This window comes from Equus asinus, chromosome 20 (assembly GCF_041296235.1).
Source record: "Equus asinus isolate D_3611 breed Donkey chromosome 20, EquAss-T2T_v2, whole genome shotgun sequence".
NCBI lineage: Eukaryota > Metazoa > Chordata > Mammalia > Perissodactyla > Equidae > Equus > Equus asinus.
The window spans coordinates 93,031,035-93,058,240 of NC_091809.1; the positions used below are offsets into that span (position 1 = coordinate 93,031,035).

At 42.4% G+C, this 27,206-nt stretch overlaps 1 protein-coding gene across 10 annotated transcripts; it reads right to left on the reverse strand.

Moving 5' to 3' along the window:
• On the reverse strand, positions 1-27,107 carry TMEM9B (TMEM9 domain family member B). 10 transcript variants are annotated; one of them, XM_070491071.1, is made up of 6 exons: positions 26,163-27,107; positions 23,301-23,392; positions 20,615-20,749; positions 19,136-19,244; positions 16,877-17,011; positions 10,948-12,125 (listed from the first exon to the last, which is right to left on the reverse strand). In XM_070491071.1, the coding sequence occupies exons 3-6, from the start codon at positions 20,662-20,664 to the stop codon at positions 11,970-11,972; spliced, it is 450 nt and encodes a 149-aa protein (XP_070347172.1). In that variant the 5' UTR covers positions 20,665-20,749; positions 23,301-23,392; positions 26,163-27,107; the 3' UTR covers positions 10,948-11,969. The 10 variants fall into 10 exon arrangements, with proteins under 10 accessions (XP_070347164.1, XP_070347165.1, XP_070347168.1 ...); XM_070491070.1 differs by having other exon boundaries at positions 25,461-26,296; XM_070491067.1 differs by lacking the exons at positions 10,948-12,125; positions 16,877-17,011 and adding an exon at positions 1,444-2,626 and having other exon boundaries at positions 26,163-26,207.
• Between the last annotated feature and the right edge of the window lie 99 nt (positions 27,108-27,206).

Genomic DNA, 27,206 nt, shown 5'->3' on the forward strand with positions numbered 1-27,206 from the left:
GGCAGTAGTGCTCTTTTATTTAGAGAATAGTGTGGAATAGCATGGGGATAGGGCCCATGGGCAGGCAGAGCCGCTGCTGCTGCCCCGACTTGAGGGTTAGGGCTAATTTTTATAAGGCATGGGTATGTGAGTCATTTCTTTACAAGACAAAGGAAAGAACATGAAAAGTTAAAATGGTATCAGTGCAGGTGGGGTCTGGTCCTTGGGTGATCCCATGACTTTTAGACAAGAATCCAATCGGATTAAGTAAAGGTCAGAAGCCACCACCCTAAATCAGTTACATGAGATTGCCAGACGGCAACCAACTTAAGTTCTTGCCTTCCCCATTAAGAGTTTCTAGGGACAAGGTCATCTCTCTTCTTCTTCCTGGTACAGAGAGGGAGGCACCTTTTACAGATAGATTTACCTTACAAATGTAAATGTGTCCCAACAAGGGCAAGTTCCATTCCCCAGAGCCTCCCTCCCTGTCCCAGTTTATCAAAAGCAATCAGCCCAAAACAATCCCGATGCCAAAGAGACATATCCTGGGGTAGCCAATTTCAGGTCCCTACAAGGTCATCCCCCCTTCCTTCACAAATGCAAATGTCTCTCAAAAGGGCAAGCAAAATTGCAGTCCTCGGAGCCTGCTTCTCATCTGCAGTTTTAAAAGTAACCAGCCTAAAATCCTCATCAAAGGGACATGAAATGCTTTACTGAAGAATATCAGAGTGGGAATAGAGCCAGTTGAGAAGAGAGCCCAGGAGGGCCAGGGAGGAGACTATTAACAGTGACCCAGACACAAGGTGACAGGATTGGATAGGAAGATAACAACACCAGATATTTACTGACACCTCCCTGATTTGAGGCTTTTTGCTGGATGCTAGGAATATAGGATGAATATAAGAATATAAGTCTGGTCCCTATCTTCAAGGACCTTATAGTGTCTTGAAGACAGAGATAGGTGTGTAATTCGTGCAAAGATAGCAGGATAGTTACTGCAAGGAAATATGTATACTACATAAAGGAACAAGTGATGCCGGGGTGGGAAGACTTCACAGAGAGATGGCAGTGAGGGTGCACAGGAAGTCCTGACTGGGCGTGGTGACTGATGGGACCTGGGAGTTAAGGGAGAAGGAGGAGCTGAAGCTAGTCATGAGAATGAAAATGGAGACATTTGGAAGGCAGACTCCAAGATATGGGGCAGTGCCTGTCCTTCCCAGAAGAGAAGGAAAGGCCTGTCAGCTGCACGTTTTCTTGCCAAGAGAACCTGGAGAAGGGTGATGCTATGGGCAGAACAAGAGAAGGATACTAATAGTGATTAATAAGGGTTATGAATACTTATTACGTGTCAGGCAGGCACTGTTAATCCTCATAATAAACATACAAGGAGTTGCTGTCATTATTATTCTCATTCTCTGAATGAAGAACTGAGAAGGCAGAGAGAGGAGGTAGCGGAATCCTAGTTTAAACTGAGGCAGTTTATTCCAGAGCCTGCCCCCCGAACCCCTCCACTGAGCTACCTAAGGAAGTCTTCTGCACGCAAGAAAAAGATGACTGAAATAATTTCAAATGAAAACAAGGTTTTGGTAATTACTTTTGCTTTAACCCTGAGATGCTTTCCCATCATGATGTGGGTAAGGTATAGACTTCTTGTCAACCCGAAATAATAGAAACCACCAAACGTTGACAAATCAAGGGAGGTTCATTGTGACTGTTTAGCACAAGGCGTCTGAAAAGCGCGTGACACATACTGAATGGTCATTAGTCCTACTTTACATTGCTTTTGTGAGAGTTTCTCACAGCTGAGACTCTAGCCGAGTGGGTGAGAAGGGCAAGGCAAGAGGTATAGGGAATCCTGGGGACTCCTGCTTCCCTAAGGTTCTTGAAAGAAATCGCCAAAGCTTAAGAAGGATTTTCTCAATCTACATAAGACTCTTTAGTACATCTGAAACCCAGGTAAGAAATATCCAGCACAGGTTATCATTTGAGCTATTATCTGCCTACGCAGGAATTACATTCAGGAAAAACCATTGAATGATGCTGTAAGGGACCCCATTTTGTGGAATCATTTGTTTCTATTTGGAAACAATCAAATGATTCTAAAAATGGGGTCAGCGTGGAGGCTGGCGGTTGCCATTATGGAGGAACATGTCCCAGGGTTATTCTTGGTCTCAGTCTTATCAGGGTACAGAAGAGATTGGAGGTAATTAATGTACTTGATTGCAGCTCTGAGGGTTTCCACTTTGCTGAGTCGTTTCTCCAAATACTCCTCTGGCAGATGATGTCGGAGCTGGGCATAGCCTTCATTTACACATTTCACCCGCTGCCTTTCCCGCTCATTCCTTTTCCGGATGAAGGCCGGCCCGTAGGAGTATTCAAATCTTCTGTAATTTGGATAAGTCATTGGGAAGGAGAAGGGGCAGGGTTCACCATAATTTTCCATGATCACGGAGTTGCTGGAAAAAGGCAGCAACGGCACTTCTTCAGAGTAAGGGGATGGCACCGGGGCCTCAGGGTACAGGTGGAAAGTGACCATGGGGTCCAGATAGAAGGACCTGGCCAGTGGCAGGTGGGCAGAATCAGCGAAGACAGGCAGTTTGTCTGGCAGATTAGAGTAGATTCTATTGTCCATCATCTCCTCTTTAACCTAGAAACAAAGCCAAGCTTATTAATTTGGCCAGAGAGCAGATCTCATCAGGTTTCTCAGATCAAAGCTTTAAAGACTTTTCTGCTTTAATGAAGTTTCTGAGTTCATTCAGAAAACTAGATGGCGTTATTACCCACTGCTGTGGGTAGTAAGAGAGAAGATTTTTGATGGTATACGGAAGCAGCATTAAATAACATTGAATCACCTTGTGAGAAAATTACTCCTCTTCAATTCTCTTTCACTCCTTGTGATTACAAAGATGCAGCTCTAGTCTGGTGAGAGTGTGTCTTCCACCCGACTACAGCGCTTCCTAATGCCCCTCAGATGGAAGCCTTCAATAAGCAATAGCATCTAGGTAGAACTTAGTAATAGTTTTACTGTTAATTTCTATTTATTGTGAATTATACTGATTTCACATTCACAGTAGAGATATAAAGTTTCTTTTAAAAATTAATTTACTTGAGTAAAAAATGTGAATTTATTTAAAGAAAAATAGTAAGTAAATATTAGTACAGGTAGAATATAGTAATTGTGAAGGTATCTACAAATACTGAAGTTTGGGAAACACTAAAACACCACAATATTCAAATACACATTGGAGAAATTACAAACTAGTTAATGATGAGGCAACCTCACAGGCATAGCCTTCTTATTATGCCAGGGGCAAAACTGAATATAAAAATAAGAAAGGAATCATTTGCTCTTAAAAATTCACTCTGAGATTACTTTTAATGAGAAATTCCCCTAACACATTTAAAACATAGTCGATTTGTATATTTTTACTTAAAACTTTAAAAATATTGAGTAAAGAGCATATGTATTTAGTTTTTTTTTAATGGAACATATGGATAAAGTATTGTACCCCAAGAGATTCCACACCAACACATTCCCTCTTTCTGAGTAGGTCTGCATCCATCTCGTTTATTAAACCACCATTACTTTCTGCCTTTGACTATAATAATGTAGTCCCAAAAGATTTTTTTTTTTTGAGGAAGATTAGCCCTGAGCTAACATCCACCACCAATCCTCCTCTTTTTTTTTGCTGAGGAAGGTTGTCCCTGAGCTAACATCTGTGCCCATCTTCCTCTATTTTATATGTGGGATACCTGCCACAGCATGGCTTGATAAGCAGTGCATAGGTCCACACCTGGGATCTGAAGCTGCCAACCCTGGGCCACAGAAGTGGGATGGGTGAACTTAACCGTTGCACCACTGGGCCAGCCCCCTAGAAGATTTTACAGGGACACTGCAGTTTAACTAGTTAACTGGGAGGCAGGGAAGTGCTGTAGGAAAAGAGCATTTTTCTTTCAGTCATTAACACCCTCAAGTTTCAATCTTGGCTTTGCTCCTTCTTAGGTGTGTGTCCTTAGGCAAGTTTCTTAATCTCTCTGAACTCCAGCTTTTTCCTGTGTCCAGCTGAGATATTAATCATTCTGCAGGGTGGTTGTGAGGATTAAATGAAAAAATATGTAATGTACCAGGCATTGGTTCTTTTCCTCTTTCCTTTCTTAACAGATGAATACTGGGGCCAGCTCCATGGCCGAGTGGTTAAGTTCTCGCACTCCGCTACCACAGCCCAGGGTTTCGCTGGTTCGGATCCTGGGCGTGGACATGGCACCGCTTGTCAGGCCACGTTGAGGCGGTGTCCCACGTCCCACAACTAGAAGGACCCACAACTAAAATATATGCAACTATCCACTGGGGGAATTTGGGGAGAAAAAAAAAGCAGAAAAAAAAAAAAAGAAGATTGGCAACAGTTGTTAGCTCAGGTGCCAATCTTTAAAAAAAAAAACAAGAAAACAGATGAATACTTGTGCAGCGTCCCTTTCTGAACTGCACCTTGTAGAAAACATGGCTTATATTTTCCCTACACTGGCAAATCAATCACTGATCTATCCAAAGCACATTTGCTGAGAGATGAAGAACATACTTAAAATGGAAAAGGAAAAGCAACACAAAACCTAAGTGTGGGCCTCCAGAAAAGATGGAAATAATGTCTTTCTTTTTCCACAAAAAAACAGCCCTAATGTTTACGGGGTGAGAGTAGATAGCACTGGCACTTGCCTCTCAACCGAGCACAGCAGAAGCTCTGTGGGAGCAGGCTTTTAGGCACCAGAATTCAAGGGCGAGAAGGCGTATTAAAATTCCTGTGAAAAGCCTATCCTATCTAGCCTGGCTGCTGAAAAGATGATGACTGTGGAAACAGAAAGGGCAGGAGGGGATGGGGGAGGAGGGGAGAGGGAGGGAGGGTGGGGAGGGGGAGGAGTGGGGAGGGTTATAAGCAGTCAGAGTGAAACAGGCTGGGAAAGGAGTAAATGCCAGGAAAAGCTCTTCCCAACAGAGGGAGTGGGCGTGGGGGAAGGAGATAAGTGCGATGGGTTCAATTAACAATCAAAACAGAGGAAGAGGAAATGAGAGATTCCAAATTACTGACCAAATGGCCTAAAATAACTAACATGAAACAAAAATCTCTGGAAGATTAAAAACTAGCCAAGATTCTGTCAGAAAGAAAAAGTTGCCGGGAGAAAAGAGGAAATTCCCAAGCCAGGACTTCTAAAGGGTAAGAGATAAAAAGGACATGTATGGCAGAAAGTACAAAATGATGGCACAGTGGGGATGGAGCCCGTATCACTGCATCTCTGAGAACAGCAAAGCCTTGTTTCTACCTATAGCTACTAAGCCGGAACTGATGCGACAGGGTACCAACAAGTGGAGCAGATGTCATCGAAGCCAATTACATGCAAGAATTCCTTGGGTATGGTTTTACCCTGACAGATAATTTTAATAATATCTTAAACCTTGACTCAAATGAAATCTGGGTAATTTGTATATGTCACAGGTAGTTAAAAGTTTCTCAGCTTTAACAAGACTTTGCATAATTCTTGAAAAAAGAGCCTGGTGTCTCTGGAGACACACTGATAGAAGCTTTTTCTGTTGAGCGCTTCCAAAAAATCCACCAATGAATGTAGTAGATTTAAATATGATTCTCTTTTATGCAAAGAAGAAAATTTAACCACAACACAAGAGAGTGAGAGAATGAAAAATGCAGGAGTGAAGAGGATCAAGGTGGGAAGTCTAGTGGAGGCTGGATGTGTTTGCAGAAATTGGGGACAAGTTTTTTCAAAGAAAACAGCACCGACTGTTACTGGTGGGGCTCCGAAGTTCCAGAGACACACGCAGTTAACAAATGCACCTGTCTTGGGAAAATCTGAGGTTTCTGTCTTGGAGCTCTTCTGGGAAATAGATGATGAAGACCTAATGATAAAAACCTAAGAGATTCTGGATGCTCTGCTGAGCAAAAAAGCTTCAACTTTCAGAGAAGTTAAAAATATCTAGCATGGGGGCTGGCCCTGTGGTGCCACAGTTAAGTGCCCACGTTCCGATTCAGCAGCCCAGGGTTCGCAGGTTCGGATCCCGGGTGCGGACACGGCACCGCTTGGCAAAAGCCATGCTGTGGTACGCGCCCCATATATAAAGTAGAGGAAGATGGGCATGGATGTTAGCTCAGGGCCAGTCTTCCTCAGCAAAAAGAGCAGGATTGACAGCAGTTAGCTCAGGGCAAATCTTCCTCAAAAAAAAAAAAAAATCTAGCATGTAGAACACAAAGCTACAACTGCATGTATAATTGAATTATGGAACAACGTCAGGGCTGGAAGGAACCTTGGAAATCCTCTTATTTAGTCCCTCATAGGCTGTGACTTGGCTGAGGTGGCAGAGCTGGTGGCAGCAGGGGTCAGAACCTAGGTCTCCTGACTTCCAAACCAAAATACCCTTTCCACTCCTCCAGATTATTTAATCACCAGCAAAACCTGGATCTTTCAACATATGGGCATATCTGATAGTTTAAAATAATGGAATGATCAGATAGCTGACAAAATTAATCATTTATCAGCTGCTTCTAGGGATTTTCTTAAAAACTATCTTCTTACTCTTCCCCATGGGCCACTCCAGAGGAGAATCTCTTACCTGAATTTTGTCGCCAAGATGCTGTATTTTGGGCTGAGTCAGACTTAACCTGATTTATAGGTGATTATTTAGTAACAATATGCAACGTGGTTTACAGTTAAACAGAACTGCTCAGTTCTGGTTTAGCTGTTTTTTCTACCTCATATGTAGATGACAACACATAACAATACTAAATAGGTTTGCTTACCAAACTGAACTTGTGTAACAAATTCTTTGGTAAAAAGAACACCACCCACACCCCAATTCATCTGAGTTACATGATTTTATATCAAAATTATTTATGGAAAATATCTTTAAGTAATAGTCTCATAATGTGCAAATATTGGTCAATATTACTATTATTTTTTCTTGTGGTGAGGAAGATTGGCCCTGAGCTACCATCTGTTACCAATCTTCCTCTTTTTGCTTGAGGCAGATTGTCCTGGAGCTAAAATCTGTGCCAATCTTCCTCTATTTTGTATATGGGATGCCACCACAGCATGGCTTGACAAGCCATGTATAGGTCTGCATCTGGGATCTGAATCCACGAACCCTGGCCACCAAAGCACAGCACGCGAACCCAACCACTATGCCACCAGGCCAGCCCCATGGTCAATATTCTTTTAAATAGAGATTAAGGCCATAAACAGGAAGGTCAATATGAACCTATATTTTATTAAAATATCTATTAAATTTTTTGCCTTCTAAATAGACTTCATTTTTTAGAGTGATTTTAGATGCACAGCAAAATTGAGCAGAAAGTACAGAGAGTGCCCATACACTCCTTGCTTCTGTACACCACATCCTCCCCTACTACCAGCATCCTGCCCCAGAGTGATGTATTTGTTACACTTGCTGAACCAGTACTGATACATCATCATTACTAAAAGACCCTAGTTTACATTAGGGTTCACGCTCAGTATTGCATATTCTGGGTTTTGACAAATGTATAATAACATGTAGCCATTATAGTATCATACAGAATAGTTTTACAGCTCTAAAAAGCCTCTGAGCTCCACTTATTCATCCCTCTTCCCCCCAATACTTGACAACCACAGATTTTCTTACTGCCTCCATAATTTTGCCTTTTCCAGAATGTCACATAGTTGGAATTATATAGTATGTAGCCTTTCAGATTGGCTTCTTTCACTTAGTAATATGCATTTAGATTCCTCCATGAATTTATATGGCTTGATAGCTCATTTCTTTTAGCACTGAATAAGATTCCATCATCTGGATGTACCACAGTTTACTTACCCATTCACCTACTGAAGGACATCTTGGTTACTTCCAAGTTTTGGCAATTATGAATAAAGCTGCTATAAACATCCATGTGCAGGTCTTTGTGCGGACATAAGATTTCAACTCATTTAGGTAAATACCAAGGAGTGTGACTGCTGGATCGTATAGTAAGCATATGTTTGGTTTTGTAAGAAACTGCCAAGCTGTTTTCCAAAGTGGCTGTACCAGTTTGCATTTCCAGCAATGAGTGAGAGTTCCTGTTGCTCCACATCCAGGCCAACATTTGGTGTTGTCAGTGTTCTGGATTTTGGCCATTCTAATAGGTATGTAGTGGTATCTCGTTGTTTTTTGTTTTGTTTTTTGTTTTGTTTTTGAGGAAGATTCGCCCTGAGCTAACTGCTGCCAATCCTCCTCTTTTTGCTGAGGAAGACTGGCCCTGAGCTAACATCCATGCCCATCTTCCTCTACTTTATATGTGGGATGGCTACCACAGCATGGCGTGCCACGTGGTGCCATGTCTGCACCTAGGATCCAAACTGGCGAACCCCAGGCCACCAAAGTGGAATGTGCGCACTTAACTGCTGTGCCACCGGGCCAGCCCCGGTATCTCGTTGTTTTAATTTGTATTTCCCTGATGACATATGATGTATATCATCTTTTCATCGGCTTGTTTTCCGTCTGTATATCTTCTTTGGTGAGGAGTCTGTTCAGGTCTTTGGCCCATTTTTCAATCTTGTTTGCCTTATTGTTGAGTTTTACAAGTTCTTTTGTATATTTTGAATAATAGTACTTTATCAGATATGCCTTTTGCAAATACTTTCTCCCAGTCTGTGGCTTGTCTTATTCTCTTAACAGTGTCTTTTACAGAGTGCATTAATTTTAATGAAGTCCAGCTTATCAATTATTTCTTTCGTGATTCATACTTTTGGTGTTGTATCTAAAAAGTCATCGCCAATCCAAAGGTAATCTAGATTTTCTCCTATGTTACTTTCTAGGAGTTTTATAATTTTATGTTTTACACTTAGGTTTATGATCCATTTTGGGTTAATTTTTTGAAGGGTGTAAGATCTGTGTCTAGCTTAATTTTTTTGCATGTGGACGTTCAGTTGTTCCAGCACCATTTGTTGAAAAGATTTTCTCCATTGTGTTGCCTTTGTTCCTTTGTCAAAGATCTGTTAACTGTATTTGTGTGAGACTATTTATGGGCTCTCTATTGTGTTCTAATGATCTATTTGTCTATTCTTTTGCCAATACCACATGACAATGACTTGATTACTGTAGGTTTATGGTAAGTCTTGAAATTAGTGTCTGTCCTCTGACTTTGTTTTTCTCCATTAATATTGTGTTGGCTTTTCCAGGGTTTTTGCCTCTCCATATAAGCTTTAAAATCAGTTTGTTGATATTCACAAAATAATTTTCTGGGATTTTGATTGGGATTGTGTTGAATCTATAGATGAAGTTGGGAAGAACTGACGTCTTGACAATATTGAGTCTTCCTATTCAAGGACATGGAATATCTGTCCATTTATTTAGCTCTTTGATTTCTTTCATCCATTTTATAGTTTTTCTCATATATATTTTGTAAATATTGTTAAATCATACATATTTCATTTCTGGGGGTGCTATTGTTATTGGTATTGTTTTTAATTTCACTTGTTCATTGCTGGTATATAGAAAAGCAGTTAACTTTTGTATACTAACCTTCTATCCTACAACCTTGCTATAATCATGTGTTAGTTTTTTTTAAAATTTTTTGAGGAAGATTAGCCCTGAGCTAACATCCACTGCCAATCCTCCTCTTTTTCGCTGAGGAAGATTGGCCCTGAGCTAACATCTGTGTCCATCTTCCTCTACTTTTATATGTGGGATGCCTGCCACAGCATGGCTTGATAAGTGGTGGGTAGGTCCATGCCCAGGAACTAAACCAGCGAACCGCAGGCTGCCAAAGTGGAGTGCGTGAACTTAACTGCTGTGCCACTGGGCCAGCCCCTTATTATTTTTTTGGTCAATTCTTTTGGATTTTCTACATAGACAACCATGTCATGTAGACAGACTGTCTCTGTAAACAAAGTTTCTTTCTTCTCAATCTGCATACTTTTTATTTCCTTTTTCTTGTCTCACTACATTAGCTAGGATTTGCACTATGATGTTGGAAAGGAGTGGTGAGAGAAGACAGCCTTGCCCTGTTCCTTATTTTAGCAGGAAACCTTCTATTTTCTCACTATTAACTATGATGTTAGCTATAGGTTTTGTAGATATTCTTTATCAAGTTGAGAAAGTTATCCTCTATTCCTAGTCTACTGAGATGTAATTTTTTTTCCCTGAGGAAGATTAGCCCTGAGCTAACATCTGTGCCAATCTTTCTCTTGTTTATATGTGGGTCATCACCACAGCATGGCTGATGAGTGGTGTAGGTCCTCACGCAGAATCTGAACCTGTGAACCGAAGAATCTGAACCTGGGCTGCCAAAGCAAAGTGCACTGAACTTAACCACTACACCATGGGGTCAGCCCCTAAGAATTTTTATCATGAATTGGTGTTGGATTTTGTCAAATGCTTTTTCTGCATCTATTGATAGGATCAGGTCATTTTTCTTCTTTAGGCTGTTGATTGATGGAGTTCATAAATTAATTTTCAAATGTTCAACCAGCCTTGCACACCTGGGATAACTTCCACTTGATTGTAGTTGAAATTATATCTTTTAATACTAACAATGAAATCAATAATTTTAAGTTAGATTTGTGGATTTGAAAAAAATTGTTTTTCACTAAACAAAAAAAACCCATTAACAGCTCCTAAAACCTCATCCTTATGAATTTAATGTAATTTAATTCTAATATAATTTTTGCCAAGAACTTCTTAGAACAAGTATTACTTCATTCATTTTAAATCTCTGAGTTTATCAAAACACTATTTGTATATTGTCAGAGACCCATCTAAGTATTCATACATTCTCTTCCCCTGCCTCCACACACACATATATACAAACAGATAATTTAGTAAGGATGTTTTATGATTAGACTGGTATAAAACAGTAGTCTCACAACAGGGTACAAAATGTCTTTGCATCTTCAAGTTCGTAATACAGCAAAAGAGGGAAGAGAGAGAAGTTAGCAGACATAGACACACAGGTAGGTGTTTCAAAATTATTTTTATTGTTACATTCCAAAGAGGACATAGGAAGAAAAAAGCCAGTTATCCAATAACTGTTATACCTTTCAGAGGGAGGCACCCAGAACTCCAGTCCTAGTTCAAAGCTGCACACACTAGAGCTCAAGCAGCTGCCTCTCAACCTGACCAGAAATGCTGACAAATATGTGTATGTCATCAATCCAGGGAGGCTTGGGTTCAAAAGAAAATTTCTTTATTGCAAATGTCCAAGTCCTTAGGATTCGTCCTTAAAGATACTAGACGAAGATGAGAAAGACCACACACATCAAGACTGTTTAGTCGTTAGAGTAAACTAGCAAATGGCCAGTTTGTCCTAGGATGCATTGCATCAGACATCACAGTACAAGAAGAAAATCGGCATTTTGTGAAGAGCCACCAGGCATTTCGGATTCAGTTTACCAGGAAGTGCAGCCAGAGGCCAACCAGATACCTAGACAATACAGTCAGTGCAAAATTCAAATGGGTAAGTCAGGGCTTTGATGAGGCTGGCTATGCTGCAAAATATAAATGAAGCTTGAAAATAGAAAGTAAAGTCTATTTACAAAAGCTGTTTACTAAAGTGACTTGCGAAAAGTTATGTTCAGCACTTCCCACGCATCCCTCTCCCCCCTGCCAAAAAAGAAACCAAAACAAAACCCACCTGAAAATTATCTTGAAAACCAAGTTAAAACTGTGTGGTAAAAAAGAGAGCACTTGTTCCAGGTAAAGGACTTAAGATAATTTACAGGCAGACTTATTTTTATTAGTAAAAGTCACAAACAGGAAAGGATTTATTGGCTGACTTTGAGGTGTGTGCTTTTAAAAACGTCTCTATTAATACATTAACAAGAAAAGAAAATGCCAAGCACGTTTTTGTTTCTAGTTTTGAATTTTCCAGCAGGAGTTGGTGAAATCAAGAAGGTATTAAAACAAAACCCAGGAAAACTCAGTCAATTTTTTTCCATCTGCCTCGTTTCCTTCTAGTCACCTTGAATTTGATTCCCAATTAGCTGAGGACGACATGACGGTCAAAGACGGATTTTCGCTGCTCTTGAACTTGAAGCTTCCAGCGCTGCTGGGCATACTCTACCTTATTTAGCACATTGGCTCGACTGCGGGAACGAGCCAGCACATCATGGGCGTTTGCAAAAGGCTGGTGATCCTGAAAGTCCAAGAACGGAGAACATCAGAGATGGCGGAATCAATGTAACACACACACAGGACAGCAGTTATCCAACCACAGAGACAGGAGCAGCTGGACTTTTCAAACAACAGACTGTCCCTTTGGCCAAGCACACCTAGGCACTCAACTACCAGAAGTTGGATGTTCAACTACGGAAATAGGTGGTTCAACAGCATAAGCAATGAGGAGGTGATTTGTGAAATGTTCCCATGGGTCACCATCTCCAAAGACATTTCCCCTTAAGAAGCAGAGACCAAGGCAAAGACACTGGTCATTTACGTTAGAGAGAAGCCTTCTCTGACAAGTAGGGGAAGGAAAATCTATTTTCATATTAATATCTACATATTACAGACATGGAAAGTAGGGCTTTTCCTTGATTTATTCAATACTATACAGCTAACCTGTGTTTCTATTTCCTGTTCTCATTATATTAGATTTGTTACTTGCCAGCTTGGGGCGACATTCACGCTGGGAGATGAGGCCACAGGATCTTATCTGGGTTGCTTTTAATCTCTCCCTGTACCCTTAACACATACACTAAATGGACTGGTTTCCAAAAGCCTTTTCATTTCCCCCTCCCAATCTATAACGAAAAGAGACACAGCTCAAGCGCTATAAGTACCCTCTATTACCAAGGACAGTAAGGAATTATTATCACAGCATTTCGATTTGATAAGACGTGAACCTTTCATTGCTGAGCACTCAGGGGCTCCCATATTAGTTGCTGCCTTTGGAAAGAGGCTATTGAAGGTATGTGTGTAGAAAACACACCTATCCCGGTCAAAGTAAACCAATGCAACTGGATGTTTGTAGTCATCACACAGGAAACCACCATGCTAATCTGTCTATGAATGAGATATAAACACAGCTGCCTAAATGACAAAAAGCATTCAATATGAATTTATTGCTTTTGTTTGCCTTTTCCTTGATCTCTTTTTCCTGAATCCTGTGTTAGCAATGCTTCTAAATGTTCCAACATAGGATCCAAGTGACAAGTTGTACCTCTTAAACTAAACTTTGCCTCTAGGAAAGAAGCAATACTGTTTTGCTGTGCTCTATTACACATCCAGGGCAGGAGTCAGCACTCTATGGAAAGCTATACACAACCATGTAACTATATATACCACCATGACTACATGGTGTTGAAACACCTGGTCTTTTTATAGCAAGAAGTTTATACAATGTCTACATTTCAAAGACATCAAAGAGTTTTCTATAAAGAATCCTTCCCTGCCTCCTTTACCAAAATTGTCTCAACTTTTCACTTAATTTAGGTAACAGCTTGAACAAACCCCATTTATTTATTTTTATTTTTAACTTTACAAATGAAAATAATAAAAGCAACTCCATAAAGTTCAAAATGTTTCAAAGATGTAAGAAAGACGGTGAGGAAAGAGGAAGGCTAAAGGTTGGATTACCTGATCTCCCCTAAGGAAATAAACCTACCGAAGGTCATCTAACCAATGAGCACAAACATCTAACCTTGACCTGGCGTCACAGTGTCTCAACACACTGATTTCGTTCAGGTAGATTAAAATGACACTATAGGACTACAGTGCTTCAGTGAACTTGTATATAAAATATTATTACCATTGGTTTGTTTTGACATAAACAAGTCTGGGAAGAAGGATGTACTTTATCAGCAGAGCAGCTCTCAATTTCACAGTCCTATTATCCACTCTTCAAGGTAAGGGGAGAAAAATCTTCTTAAGGACAAATTTAAAGGACTAAACAAACCAGTTAATCCTTTTGGTCTGTTCTCCACCTATCAGGACAAGATTGAACTAGCTGCTCATGGTCATGGACGCTAGGAGAATGCAAATAGAGATTTACCCTTTTTATATGTTTGTTCTTTTTACACCTGATAAAATTACAATAAATACAAAACATATTTTAATGTAATGCTTTGATAATAGCAATGATGTGTCATGGATATATGATACAGTAAATATTGTGACTACTTGCAGTGTGCTTCTTAAGTATTTGTATTAACTCTCACCTTTTTTTTTTTTTTTTTGAGGAAGATTAGCCCTGAGCTAACATCTGCCGCCTATCCTCCTCTTTTTGCTTAGGAAGGCTGGCCCTGAGCTAACATCCATGCCCATCTTCCTCTACTTTTTATGTGAGATGCCTGCCACAGCATGGCCTGACAAGCGGTGCTAGGCCCACACCCAGGATCCGAACCGGCGAACCCCAGGCTGCCAAAGCGGAACGTGCGAACTTAACTGCTGCACCACCGGGCTGGCCCCTCTCACTTGACTTAAAATGTTCTACACCGGGGGCTGGCCCCATCGCCGAGTGGTTAAGTTCGCGCGCTCCGCTGCAGGCGGCCCAGCGTTTCGTTGGTTCGAATCCTGGGCGTGGACATGGCACTGCTCGTCAAGCCACGCTGAGGCAGCATCCCACATGCCACAACTAGAAGGACCCACAACGAAGAATATACAACTATGTACTGGGGGGCTTTGGGGAGAAAAAGGAAGAAATAAAAATCTTTAAAAAAATGTTCTACACTGAACAAAAGTAGAAAAAAATGAAAACAAAATTTAACTAAGAATTTAGCAAAAGCATTTTTAAAACACATGAATAGTGAAGAAGGCTCATGTTGGATAAGCAACAATTGTAGGAATTTAAATTTAATTTCTTTTTGTTTAGAGTTTTTACCATAAATTCGCAGCTCTGGTCAGGAAACCTCTCAGAATCAGATTAACAGATATCCAAGAGTCAGCCAGGCCTCTCAGAGACAACGTTCCCAAATGGTCAACATACACAGAGAATCGATCACTGGTGAACACAATGGTTACGAGTACATGACCCCACCAAGCAAATGCCTTTCCTACATGTTTTCGTCTATACATTTGTGCATTTCTTTTATGTTCTGTGTGTATTATATTAATATTGTCTATCCCAAAAATCAGGAACCACATATTTAATGCTGCAAATGATATAGTTTAAGTCAGACTTTCTGTCTATGTGGCTATAATGAGATGTGGTCTTTGATACATAACATTTTCATATGTTAGTAGTTCTCAATTGGGGGTGATTTTCCCCCTGGGACATTTGGCAATGTCTGTGGTCGTTTTTGATTGTCACGATTGGGGTGAGTGGTGCTACTGGCATCTAGTGGGTAGAGGTCAGGGATGCTGCTAAATATCTCACCATGAACAGGACGCTCCCCCCCCGCCCCCAACAAAGAATCACCTGATCCAAAATGTCCATACTGTTGAGGCTGAGAAAACCTGTGAGATGTGAATGAAAATGAACATGGGAACAGTATCTGAGACTCTAATGCTTCCGGGACACAACCTCCTGTCCTTCCAAGCTCTCTCACCCCATTAGCCCCACTATTATGCCTGGTTTTTGACCACATTAGATCTCCAGTCTTGACCTTTCTCCCAGCTTATCAGTCCCCTCCTGGAATTCTTTGAAAATATATAGGCATTCCTTATATGATTAAAAATAAAAGGTGGAAATATAGTATTATGAGTCATTTCTTTTACATGTCTGTTTCTGTTTTATTCATCTCTTTATTCCTAGTAGGCAGCACAGTATCTGATATGAAAAAGTTACTCATTATGTGTTAGTTGAGTTAACAAAAGAAGTATGAGAAAAAGAGGCAGAGGTGATTCTATAAAAGTTCTTGGTAAAACAAAAACGAAATCTTACCCAAATAAGTTGAGTATTCATAACCAATATTCATGGGACAATAATATATTGATCAAACAGCAGGCTCTGTTTATAGTTATAACCCAAGCCATCCAGTTCAGTTAGGACCCCTTTTCCCATCTTTGGCCAACAGGTCCACAAGCCATCCCAGAGTAAAAGGACTTTGGACTGTGGTTGGCAAGGGCTCACCCTGGCTTTAGCTTTTGGGATTGGTTCTTGAAACTCTACTGAGTTTTATCCACTTTAACGAACAGAGTGCAATAAAGTAATCCAAACTAAAAAGTAATTTCTAAAATAAATAAATAAATAAATAAATAAAATGAAATACTGGAAAATTTGGAAACAAGACCAAACAGGATAATGACAAAACAAACACTATAATCCTCTAAGCCATACTGATTAACAAGTTGTGGACTATCTTTCTGGACATTTTTGAATAAAGTAACGTTAACACAAAAAGGAGACCAAAAAACAATTTATACACTGATTATACCAACCAAATTTACAAACATAAATGTGTTTTAAATATAGGAAGAGAATCAGGAGTGTGGTTTTATTTTCTCAAAAGTTAAAGATCAGATTTTTTTTAAGAAGGAGGAAAACAGAAAATATAAAACATCAGCAGGTTATCAAGCTGTACTTCAGTAAGAACAGAACATGGTCTTCCTGCTTCCCCTCACTAAAGCCTCCTTGCCTTCTAAAATATTTGGTGATGCTGACAGGAAAGGTGTTCAGGCAGGAGCTTGGGGAGAGAACTATCTCAAATGCTGTTCTCAATGTAAAGAGGGAAAGGCAATGAAAATTGTGCCCTTGGTTCTGAAGGGCAAGGCCTTGTACAGCATACATACCAAGGACCATCAGTTTAAACCACCACATTTACAGCTTTACAAAGCGATTTCCTCATAAAGAGACATACGCTAAAATTAGAACTGTCTTTAGCTTCTCTAGTTGAGGACTCGATCTGCTCCAGCACATGAACATCTATATTCGACTATTTTTCTCTTGCACTTTATATCAGATGATGACACAGACTGGCCACGAACAGCCGGGACATGTTAAGAACTTACCCCAACATCGTCATCGCTCTGTATCAATTGTGAGTGTCCAAACAGGCGTCTCTTCAGTATGGGCTCCACCAGAGTAAGATACACCATGTATAGAAGTAGAAGGCCCAAAATGGAGAGATAAATTATAATAGTAACCTACAGGAAGTTGAAAGTAAATTACATTTCTGTTCAAACCAAGAAATCAGAATTTTGTATAAAGTCACAATGAAGACTGATTTACCTGCTAGGCATATAGGATTTCTTAGTCTCTCTCTCTCTCTCTTTTTTTCTTTTGCTGAGGAAGATTCGCCCTGAGCTAACATCTGTTGTGAATATTCCTCTTTTTGCTTAGGAAGATTTGCCCTGAGCTAACATCCAAGCCAGTCTTCTTCTATTTTGTATGTGGGTTGCTGCCACAGCATGGCTGCCAATGAGTGGTGTACATCTGCACCTGGGAACTGAACCCAGACCACCAAAGCAAAATGCACTGAACCTAACCACTAGGCAACAGGTCCAGCCCTAAGCATATAGGATTTCTATACAAACCAGATTCCAATGTAAGAAACATACTCAACTCTTCAGCAAAGTGTTATTTAAAGAAAAAGAGGAAAGGAAGCATTTTATCTTTGGGATCTTTCTGCAAGTCTTCAAGACTCCATCTTCACCTACTGCTAATCATGTATAGCAGTTTTCTTTTTTCACCTGAATACAATGTCCTAGATTCAGCTGCACTGCTGTCAAGACAATTTAAAGGAACCCTAGCAGAAAATACAGTTCAGATGAATTTCAACAGGATACTCTTTTAGATCAATTTATATATACAAAAATACATTTTAGGCCAGTGATTTTCTTGACGTCTTAATTCGTGTGTGCTGTCAAAAAGTACGTGACCCCCCCCCCCATTAGAATAGCTGTAATTAAAGACAGACAATACCAAATGTTAGTGAGGTTGTGAAGAAACTGAACCCACCTGCATGGCTGGTGAGAACATAAAATGGTATAACCTCTTTGGAAAACAATCTGGCAGTTTCTTAAAAAGTTAAGCATAAACTTACCTCTCTAAGGAATATATCTGAGAGAAAGCAAATCATATCCACACAAAGACATGTACACAGATAAGTCATGACAGCATTATTCATAATAATAAAAATCTGGAAATAACCTGAATGTCTATCAACTGATGAATGGATAAACAAAATGTGGTGTATTCATATAATAGAATGCTATTCAGTAATAAAAAGGAATGGAGTACTGATACATGCTACAACATGAATAAACCTCAAAAACGTGCTAAATGAAAGAAACCAGTCACAGAAGACCACATATGGTATGACGGTTTTTATATGAAATATCCAGATCAGTAGAGACATAAAGCAGAATAGCAATTGTATAGGGCTGGGGGTAGTAATGGGATTAACCGTAAATGAGCATGAGGGAACTTTTTTGGGTGATGGGAATGTTCTAAAACTGGATTAAAAAATTTTTTTTAATTTGCTAAAATTTATACAGTTGTACACTTAAAATGAGTGACTTTTAGGGTATGTAAATTACACATAAAAAACTTTGTTAAAAAATAAAAAAGTACAGTGAGGATTTCCCTTCAGGACAGCACCCTACTGGAGCAGGAGCTCTCCCACAGGATCAATCACAACAGAAATCTTTGCACCTGTTACAGCTGCCCACCACAAAGTCCTGATGAGGCCTTTTTGGGGGGAAAGAATGGAAAGCTCCACATAAAAAAAAAGAGGAGAAAAACTGTTAGCCTCCATAATAAAGTAATTGAACCCATTAGAGGTCCAAATGGTGATGAGAGCAATCTACATTCCTCTTCCTATAGGGAACCTTAAAATCCAGAAACGATGTTTCTAGAATAGTCAATCTCTATATAATTTTTCTAAGGGTTGAGAGGGCAGGGAGAAGACGGCTCAATCACGTTGCTCTCTCTAGCCTTTGGCATATGTGGTCCACAGAGAAGCTGGGATAGCTTTCTGGGATATGCTAATTACACACAGGATATTTTTGTGCCATTTCACATATCACACCTATCTAACATATCCTAATTAATCCACAAAGCATCTCCGTGAGGCAAGCAGAGAGCAGACCCATTGTTCCTTTTAGAGTGGGGGTTGGGGATGAGGAAGGAGGGGGTGGTGGGGAAGAGGAGGGAAGAGCTGTAGTTTAGGTAACTAAAGTAGAATTCAGATGTCCAAATTTTTCTTTCTTGTCTAGATACCATCAAGAACTATTCCAGAAGCAGAAAAAAATGGATTTTTTTTTTACCTTGATTGTAACAGAACTTCTTTCCTCATATTTGCATTCGCAGCGTAGACAGTATGCCTCTACGTCAGGCCCCCGCACAGGCATGGGATCCACAACATGAAGGCAATCGCTGAAGAAACAAAGGGAAAATACTGCCTAAACCGAGCTGGGATTTTCTACTTGCACTGATCAAAACTTTCCTGAAATCCAGGGTAATCTCTGAACTCCCCCAATCAAAGAATACACGGAGCAAATAACCAACAAGGAAAGCGAAATCATTTCCTCTCTCAATACCAGCAATTTGCTAAGAAACCATAGAGACACATATGTAGTAGCTATTTTCCAAGGTGCTAGTGTTCACAGTTAAAAAGGCACCTGACAAATCTCGAACAGAATCGACAACTACTGAGCAGATCAGGTCATATTTAGACTTGTTCAGTTACCAAGCAAAACTGTTTTAATGATTTAAAGTGACCTTGGGCATTGTTCACATATGCGATTCTCTCTTTTATGAATTAACTAGCATCATTCTTAGTTGCCACAGTGTGGTATATGAATGGCTAATCACACTTAGTTGGTAAATTCGGAAACTCTGAAAACTGAACACTCAAAGCCACAGTAAGAAACAATTACTTTTCTCAATGTGCAAAAGTCTATTGAAAAAGCATGGAGAAGCAGGATTAGAACAACGAAAATATTTTAAAATGAAAACTGATTATGCAGAAGTGATATATAAAATAATAAAAGGCTGAATGTTTTTGCTGTTGGATGTTGTTTATTTTTCCCCCGTTTTCCAGGCTACTTATTTATTGCTTATTAAAAAGCAATTCTATTTTTTAAAATCTGTCAATTCTAGGAAATAATTAAATGATTACTCTCCTCAGCTATTAAGAGCCTACTCCGACCAGCCTCAGCAAACACAGGCAGAGCTTTCCTGTCTTCCTGCCAGCCGCTGGGCAGCTGTCTTCCCTTTTGTCATCTCTTCCTTAGGCATTTCTGCTGCCTCAAGAACTCTACTAGAGCATCCTCTCTCACTCCACCCATCCTTCTATTTTTCCTCCCCAAAGCCCCAGTGCATGGTTGTATTTCCTAGTTCTAAGTCCTTCTAGTTCTTCTATGTGAGCTGCCACCACAGCATGGCTACTGACAGATGGGCGGTGTGGTTTTCTGACCAAGAAGTGAACCTGGGCTGCCCAAGTGCTGAGATCACCAAACTTTAACCACTAGACCATCAGGGCTGGCTTCACCCATCCTTCTTGGGGTCACCCAAAGCTTCAGGCTGATTCTTTCCCTTTGCCCTAGGAAAACGTAATTTTCTGTGTTCCCTTCCCTGAGCTGTGGCAAGAGAAAAAAACCCAAAATGGCAGAAATGATAAAAGTTCAATCACTTATCCTTAACAGGTAATTTAACAAAGGTAGTAATAGAAAAATAAGTCTCAACTGGTAGAACTTCAGATAAGGGTAAGGTTCCACAAGTCACACCATCCAAGTGTGTGATACCTTTCCAAACATATAGAAGACCAGGAATGTATCCAGCTGGATGCAGGCATGGGCAGAGGAAACTAAATCCCGCTACAGGGCTGTCTGTCTTGGAATCATAGAGGTCATCCAGCCCAACACTCTCAGAGAGGACACCTGCACAAGGTCACAGAGTAAATTAGTAGCAAAATGACCAGAATCCGGGGCTCCTGTCTTCTAGATCAGCCCCCCTGTATCTCTCGGATCCTCAGTACAATGAGACTTATTTCCTATTTAGTTTCCTATTTCAGCTTCAGAAGCCTTGGTAACAATACCTAAGAATTACTTGGGAGTCTAAGCGCTGAGTATTGAGTGTTTCTTCTGAAGCACAAATACAGTTTAATAACAAAGAGATATTGAGTGCTGTGCAAAAGTGGTGCAGGGTGGGAGAAGAAGCAGGAAGGTTGGGTCTGGCTGGCCAGTCACTGTAAACACAGAACCCAGATACAGAACTCAACCACTTTAGGAACGAGGCAACATCTCCCTCTAGTGCCCAAAGGAGGACATTGTCAGCTTTAAATCACACCAGAGACAAACCACAGAACTCAAACTTTTCTTAAGTGAGACAGCATTAGTCAATGAAGAATTAAAGTTAACAACTGGGGGCTGGCCTGGTGGCATGGCAGTTAAGTTGGCAGACTCCACTTTGGTCGCCCAGGGTTCGCCAGTTCAGACCCCGGGCGTGGACCTATGCACTGTTTGTCAAGCCACGCTGTAGCAGGTGTCCAACATATAAAGTAGAGGAAGATGGGATAAAGTAAGGGAAGATGGGCACAGATGTTAGCTCAGGGCCAATCTTCCTCAGCAAAAAGAGGAGGATTGGTAGTAGTTAGCTCAGGGCTAATTCCCCCCCCCCCCCAAAAAAAGCTAACAACTGGACAAAATGGAGGCCAAAAGGTAAAAACATATCTAGGGCCAGATAGATATGGGAGGCCTCGTAAAGTCATAACATCCTGATTAATCATAACTTGCCTAAAGCCAGTTAAAAACTTTCGGGGGGTGGGGGGGGAGCTGGGGGCTTGCCTTGTGGCACCATGGTTGGGTTTGTGCACTCTGCTTCAGCAGCCCAGAGTTTGAGGGTTCGGATCCCAGCTGTGGACCTACACACCACTTATCCTGCCACACTGTGGCGGTGTTCTACATACAAAATAGAGGAAGACTAGAACAGATGTTAGCTCAGCAAAAAGAGGAAGATTGGCAACAGATGTTACCTCAGGGTCAATCTTCCTCATCAAAAAAAAAAAAAACCAAACCAAAACCAACAACTTTCAGTGACAGCTGGAAACCTATCCCCAGTTAAAGGCTAAATTGCAGGGGAAGGAAGCAAGGGAAAGAGAGAAGAAAAATCCCAAACAAGCCTTATTTTCAACTGTTTACTTTCAAAGCTCCCCAGTTTGACCAATAACCGGGGATGAATGACATATCCAGGTCTGAACCTGGAATAACAGGTCAGTGAAAAGATTAATGTTAAACTCTTGAATAGCAAGTTCATTTGTTGCTCAAATAATAGGCATCATATTCCATTGCTGATAACGGAATAAACTGATTATCAGTGCTCAATATATTTGGAAAATTTATAGAAATAACTTAAAAACTTATTTTGAGCTTTCTTATATAAAATAACTTGCTGATATAAAACCTATAAGAATATAGCTAAATCACTTTGTAATATGAGAAACAATTTAAAGTGGAACACGGCAGTTCACAAGAAGTTCTCCAGAACACACTTACCAAATATCAGATTGAATAAATGCCTATCGGGGAAGAACAGGCAATGGCATCAGAAAAACTAACTAGGCTCAAAGGCTGCCTTTTTCAAAGTCAGCTTGGAACATAATAACCAAATGAATTTAATTCTACTTTCAAACTTTTGGGGCTATTAGCTGTGAAATCAGGTACATGTGAAAGCACGTAGCTATTTGGAACTATTTTTCTTCTATCCCTGTCCTGGCAATCTTCCGCTATGGTTACAAACGATCAAACATCACAATTCCACAGGAAGGAGCCCATCCATCCTGTTAGAAAACAACTGCTTCCCCACCATTTAATGGCACATGCAGAAAAGACTATATCATTTGTAAGGTCCACTGGGATAAACAGAAGGCTGCTGGTGGCTAGCCAGTCAGGGTCGCAGTCATCACAGGCCTGCCTGACTATCCCAAGGGCTGGAGGGATCAACATCTTGGCACACCTATAACCTACTCATGGCACACCAATTAGGAAACTCATATATGTAGCCCATTCTCATTCCTTCCTGAGTCTTCTGCCACTTTTAAACATAATCTCCTTTATTTGGCAATATATCATCAAAACCTACAAGTTGTAGAAATTATAACTCAGAGAAATGTGGCTTGCTTACCTTCCACTAAAAAGCAAGAGGGAGAACCAAAATTTAAGGGAGCACAGGAAGGTAGGTGACACAAACTCAGCCGCATGCCCATACAAAACCCTCCCCACCTGCGGCTTAGTGTTTTGGCTATGTTCCCTTAGGCTTACATCATGCACTCAGGGCCTCAGTCTCACTTGTTCAAATGGAAATAGAATTCAACACTTTTGCTTAAAAAGAAATACTTAAAAATAAAACACTACATTAGATGAACATTCTGGGCTAATAGTGACAACCACAGAAAGAAACTTGACAGGTAATTCAGTGATCTGGAATACTTACCAATCTTTTTGGGATATGTTCTTATTATAAATATGTCCAGAATTATCTTTATAGGGAGGACAGATACATTTACATCGGACATCTTCGAAATTCTGTAACCAAAATGGGAACTTAATATAGCTTGTTGACAGTTTATCATTAATATTTTTCAAAATTGGACCATACACATTTTGCTAAGCATCCCCTGCTAAATATTCTAAAACCATTCATTCAAAACTTTAAATAACTTTAAGAGATACAAGTTATTAAAAGCCACAAGTTCTTTTTGGTAATGCTAATGAATCATTACATATTACATAAAAGTATTTTGAAATAATACCTAGTACATGGTCTGTGACATCACATTTACGGGTCACATGACAATCAAATTGTGCTAATGCTATCACCATCTACTCGCCAGTAGAAAGACACAGTAGACAGCTGTGCCTGCAAATAACAATGCTGATTACAAAAGGATGGGGAAGAATCAAACTAAACATTACTCACAAAACAAGTCACAATTCTTCTACCCACCATCCTTCTACCCTTTGGTTGAAAGGCGTGATATGGATGAAAGGGGTTGGGCCAGAGCCCGATAGAAGGGATGAAGTTTTAGAGGCACTCAGCTACAATTGGAAAGGACGTACATAAGGGCAGTGGTTGAGTCTACCTGAGATCAGTTTGGTCTACCCTCCCCAGAAAACTGCTTCTAATCTCTGGTAGACAGAGAGGACAACTACCGATAAAGCCAGTTTCAAGAGGTGGAGAAAGAGGTGACTAAATATATGAATAGAGGGAATAGGAGATGTTCCCTAGCAAAGGGAAATCTGAGAAGGCAGTGGCCCATTAGTCCCCAGAGGACCAGGCCCACTGCTATGTCTGGCAGAGCCGTTGACAACTTATTCACTCATTCAGCAACCACTTAGCAAACATTTGTCTGTGCTCCATGAGGTGGGTTCAGATAAGTCTAAGACATGGTTCCTGCCTGTAATTAGGACACACCCTAGTAAAGGAGACTGACAAATAAACACATGACTCCAAGACTCTACTTAAAGTGATGACAGGAGGTATGCAGAGGGTGCCAGCAGTGTTTTGAAAGTCGGGAGACTTGCTGCTCCCCCTCTTTCTGGTGGAAGGAAGGGAAGATTTCAAAAAGAACCCCTGACCAAGTAACCTGTCTTTCCCAGACCCTATATTTAAAGATATTATAGATTAAAGCTCCTATTTTTAAAAATGCAAATGTCCTTCTATTTCTCCATCACATTAATGTGAATTCCTTCTGTTTTTCCCAATAATGAGCTAGCTCATCAAGGAGAAAGCACAAGTGTGTATGAGGCCAGGGCAGGTCTAGATGGAAGGGGCATGAAGGGGGCTAGAAAGCGCATGTGGGGACTAGACGGGCCAAGAAATGGAGCAGGGGAGAAGGCCACAACCTCACTCTTCCTGTAGTTTGGGTCCTTCCTTACACACTAAACTATCAAGAAGATAGAAAGCAAGCAACGGATCAAGAGGTCCTGGAGGGAGTTAGGTGAGGATACTAGGCTCATGAGAGAGGCTCTAGGTGTTACTGCGAAGGAAGGCTGCCAGGAGAGGCAAGTTCCGGCAATGGGAAGGGCATCTGTTCAGGGCTGAGTTAAGTTAGCTCCTAAGAGGGAAGGCTTCTGTGAGATGGGGGGCTTCCCAACATTTTGGCTCGGGGAATGGGGGAGGGATGGTCTGTGAGACTGATGGAGGGAGCCGGTAGGCTGTCAGAGTGTAAGGCGGGAAAGTTAAAAGCTCTCAGAGTCTGGAAGGTTGTAAAGTTTGAGCTGGGTGCTGTCAGGGCTGGGGAGGGAAATGTCGAGGAGCTGGAGTTGCTGTCCACGCTGTGGGCACTGTCTGGGCTGGGTGGAGCTGCAGCTGGAGCTGGGGGCGGCGTATCAGGGCGTCAAAGAGGAGGGCACTGTCAGGGCTGGGGGTGGGAGCGGGGGCGGCGACTGTCAGACTGTCAGGACAGGAGGACAAGAGTGCCATCTCGGGAGGGTGCTGGGTGGGCGTTTGCCGGGGCTGTGAAGCTGGGGGTCGGGCTGTCAGGGCTGGCGGAGGAATAGGCTGGGAGCAGGTTGACAGACCCAGTTTCCGCCAGACCAGAGGCGGCGGGGCGGGGAGGTCCTGTCTGAGCGAGGGCTGGGCGGGACTCACCTTGGCGGCGTCTGACAGCTGCACGAGCAGCAGCACCGAGAGCGCCAGGCAGGACAAGCTGAGCATGGAGCCCAGACGAACGAGGCCTCCCCACAGGGTCGCCATGGCTGCCAGGCCCAGCAGTCTCCACGGCCCGGAGCCCCCGAGACCTGCTCCCGGCTTGGGGCTCAGGCTCGGGCTCGGGCTCCGGCTCCTCCGCCCGCACTTCCGCCTGGGCCTTCACGTCACCGGCCACGCCGGGTCAGCTACAAAGGCATCCGCCCCGGAAACGCTTCCCGGCGCGGAGGGCCCGGAGGCTGCGCGGTGCTGGTGCCCGCCAGGCCCACGCTCGGGCTCCGGCAGCCTCGGCCAGGCAGAGCTCGGAGGCCTAGGATGTGGCTCCGGGCGCAGGAGCAGCGGCGGCTGTGGACCGGTGCGCCGGGCAGGCCTCCCACCTTGGGAGACCCCCAGCAAGCCCGGGATTCAGATGGGGGCCGCCAGCGACCCCTGCGAGGCCGGAGCCGTTCGCTGCCAGACCCCGGAGGCCGGAGTGAGCCTAAGCGCCGGGAATGGCCGAGGGGGCGGCCCATCCCCGCCGGCGCGGGCGGGGGGCTGCTAGGCGTGGGGACGGGGACGGGATCGTCCGAGCCATCCCTGCCGGGGAAGGCCGGCCCAAGTCAGAGGGTCGGGGCTCGGCTCCGGCGCGTTGGGCCCGGTACTAACCTGCCGCCCACGGACGCCGCTCCCCGCAGGCTGTCTGACCACCTCTCTGAGCTGCCCTCGTGGGCGTGGCGTCTGCCGGCGGCTCCCCGCTCGCCCCGCGCTGGGGGCCGACTGGGTAGGCCCGGCCTGCCGCCAGGAACTGGGCCACAGCGGCGGGGCTGGGCCGGCCGGGCCAGGCTCCGGAAGGTGGGGTGTTGGCGGAAGAACCGCCCTGGTAGCCTCCTCCGCCCAGAACTGCAGAAGCTGGGGGATCGGCGTGCTGCAATCCTGTTCAAGGCGGCTGGCGCCTAGGTCAGACTTGGGGGAGCGCTGACCAGTCTTTCCAGTGCAGGTCATCCTCCTCAGGTAATTTAGGAGAGCCCTGGAGATGGCACAGTGTCTTCAGTTAAAATATTTTACAGTTATTGAAGACAGTGTGGAGTCGGGTGAGTGGAAAGGATGCAGGGCTCATCACCACCACTACGGATTGGCTGAATGACTTGGGCAAAAAGACTTCCCTTTTCTGGCCTCTGGTTCTTGGCTCAATATGAGGAAATTGAACGCTCATCTTCGCATTTCAAATTCTCCTCCCATGGAATACCCGTGTTTCTTTCTTTAAAGAACTTTTAAAGGTGGTCTTTTCCTGGTTTGCAGAAATGTTTTAACGGATAGAATTTTTTCTATGTTTTTCTCCCATGTAATTTTTGTTGATGCCAGAGTCTAACAAAAATTAGGTGTCTGGGGCCTGCCGGTGGCGCAGTGGTTAAGTGCGCACGTTCCACTTCTGCGGCCCGGGCCAGCCGCTGGTTTGGATCCCAGTGCGGACATGGCACTGCTTGTCAAGCCATGCTGTGGCAGGCGTCCCACATGTAAAGTAGAGGAAGATGGGCAGGGATGTTAGCTCAGGGCCAGTCTTCCTCAACAAAAAGAGGAGGATTGGCTGCAGTTAGCTCAGGGCTAATCATCCTCAAAAAAAAAAAAAAAAAAATTAGGTGTCTGATATCGCACCAAATATATTTAGCACCTTTCAGTCCCAAGTGGCAAATGGTGCCCAGTCCCAGCCAG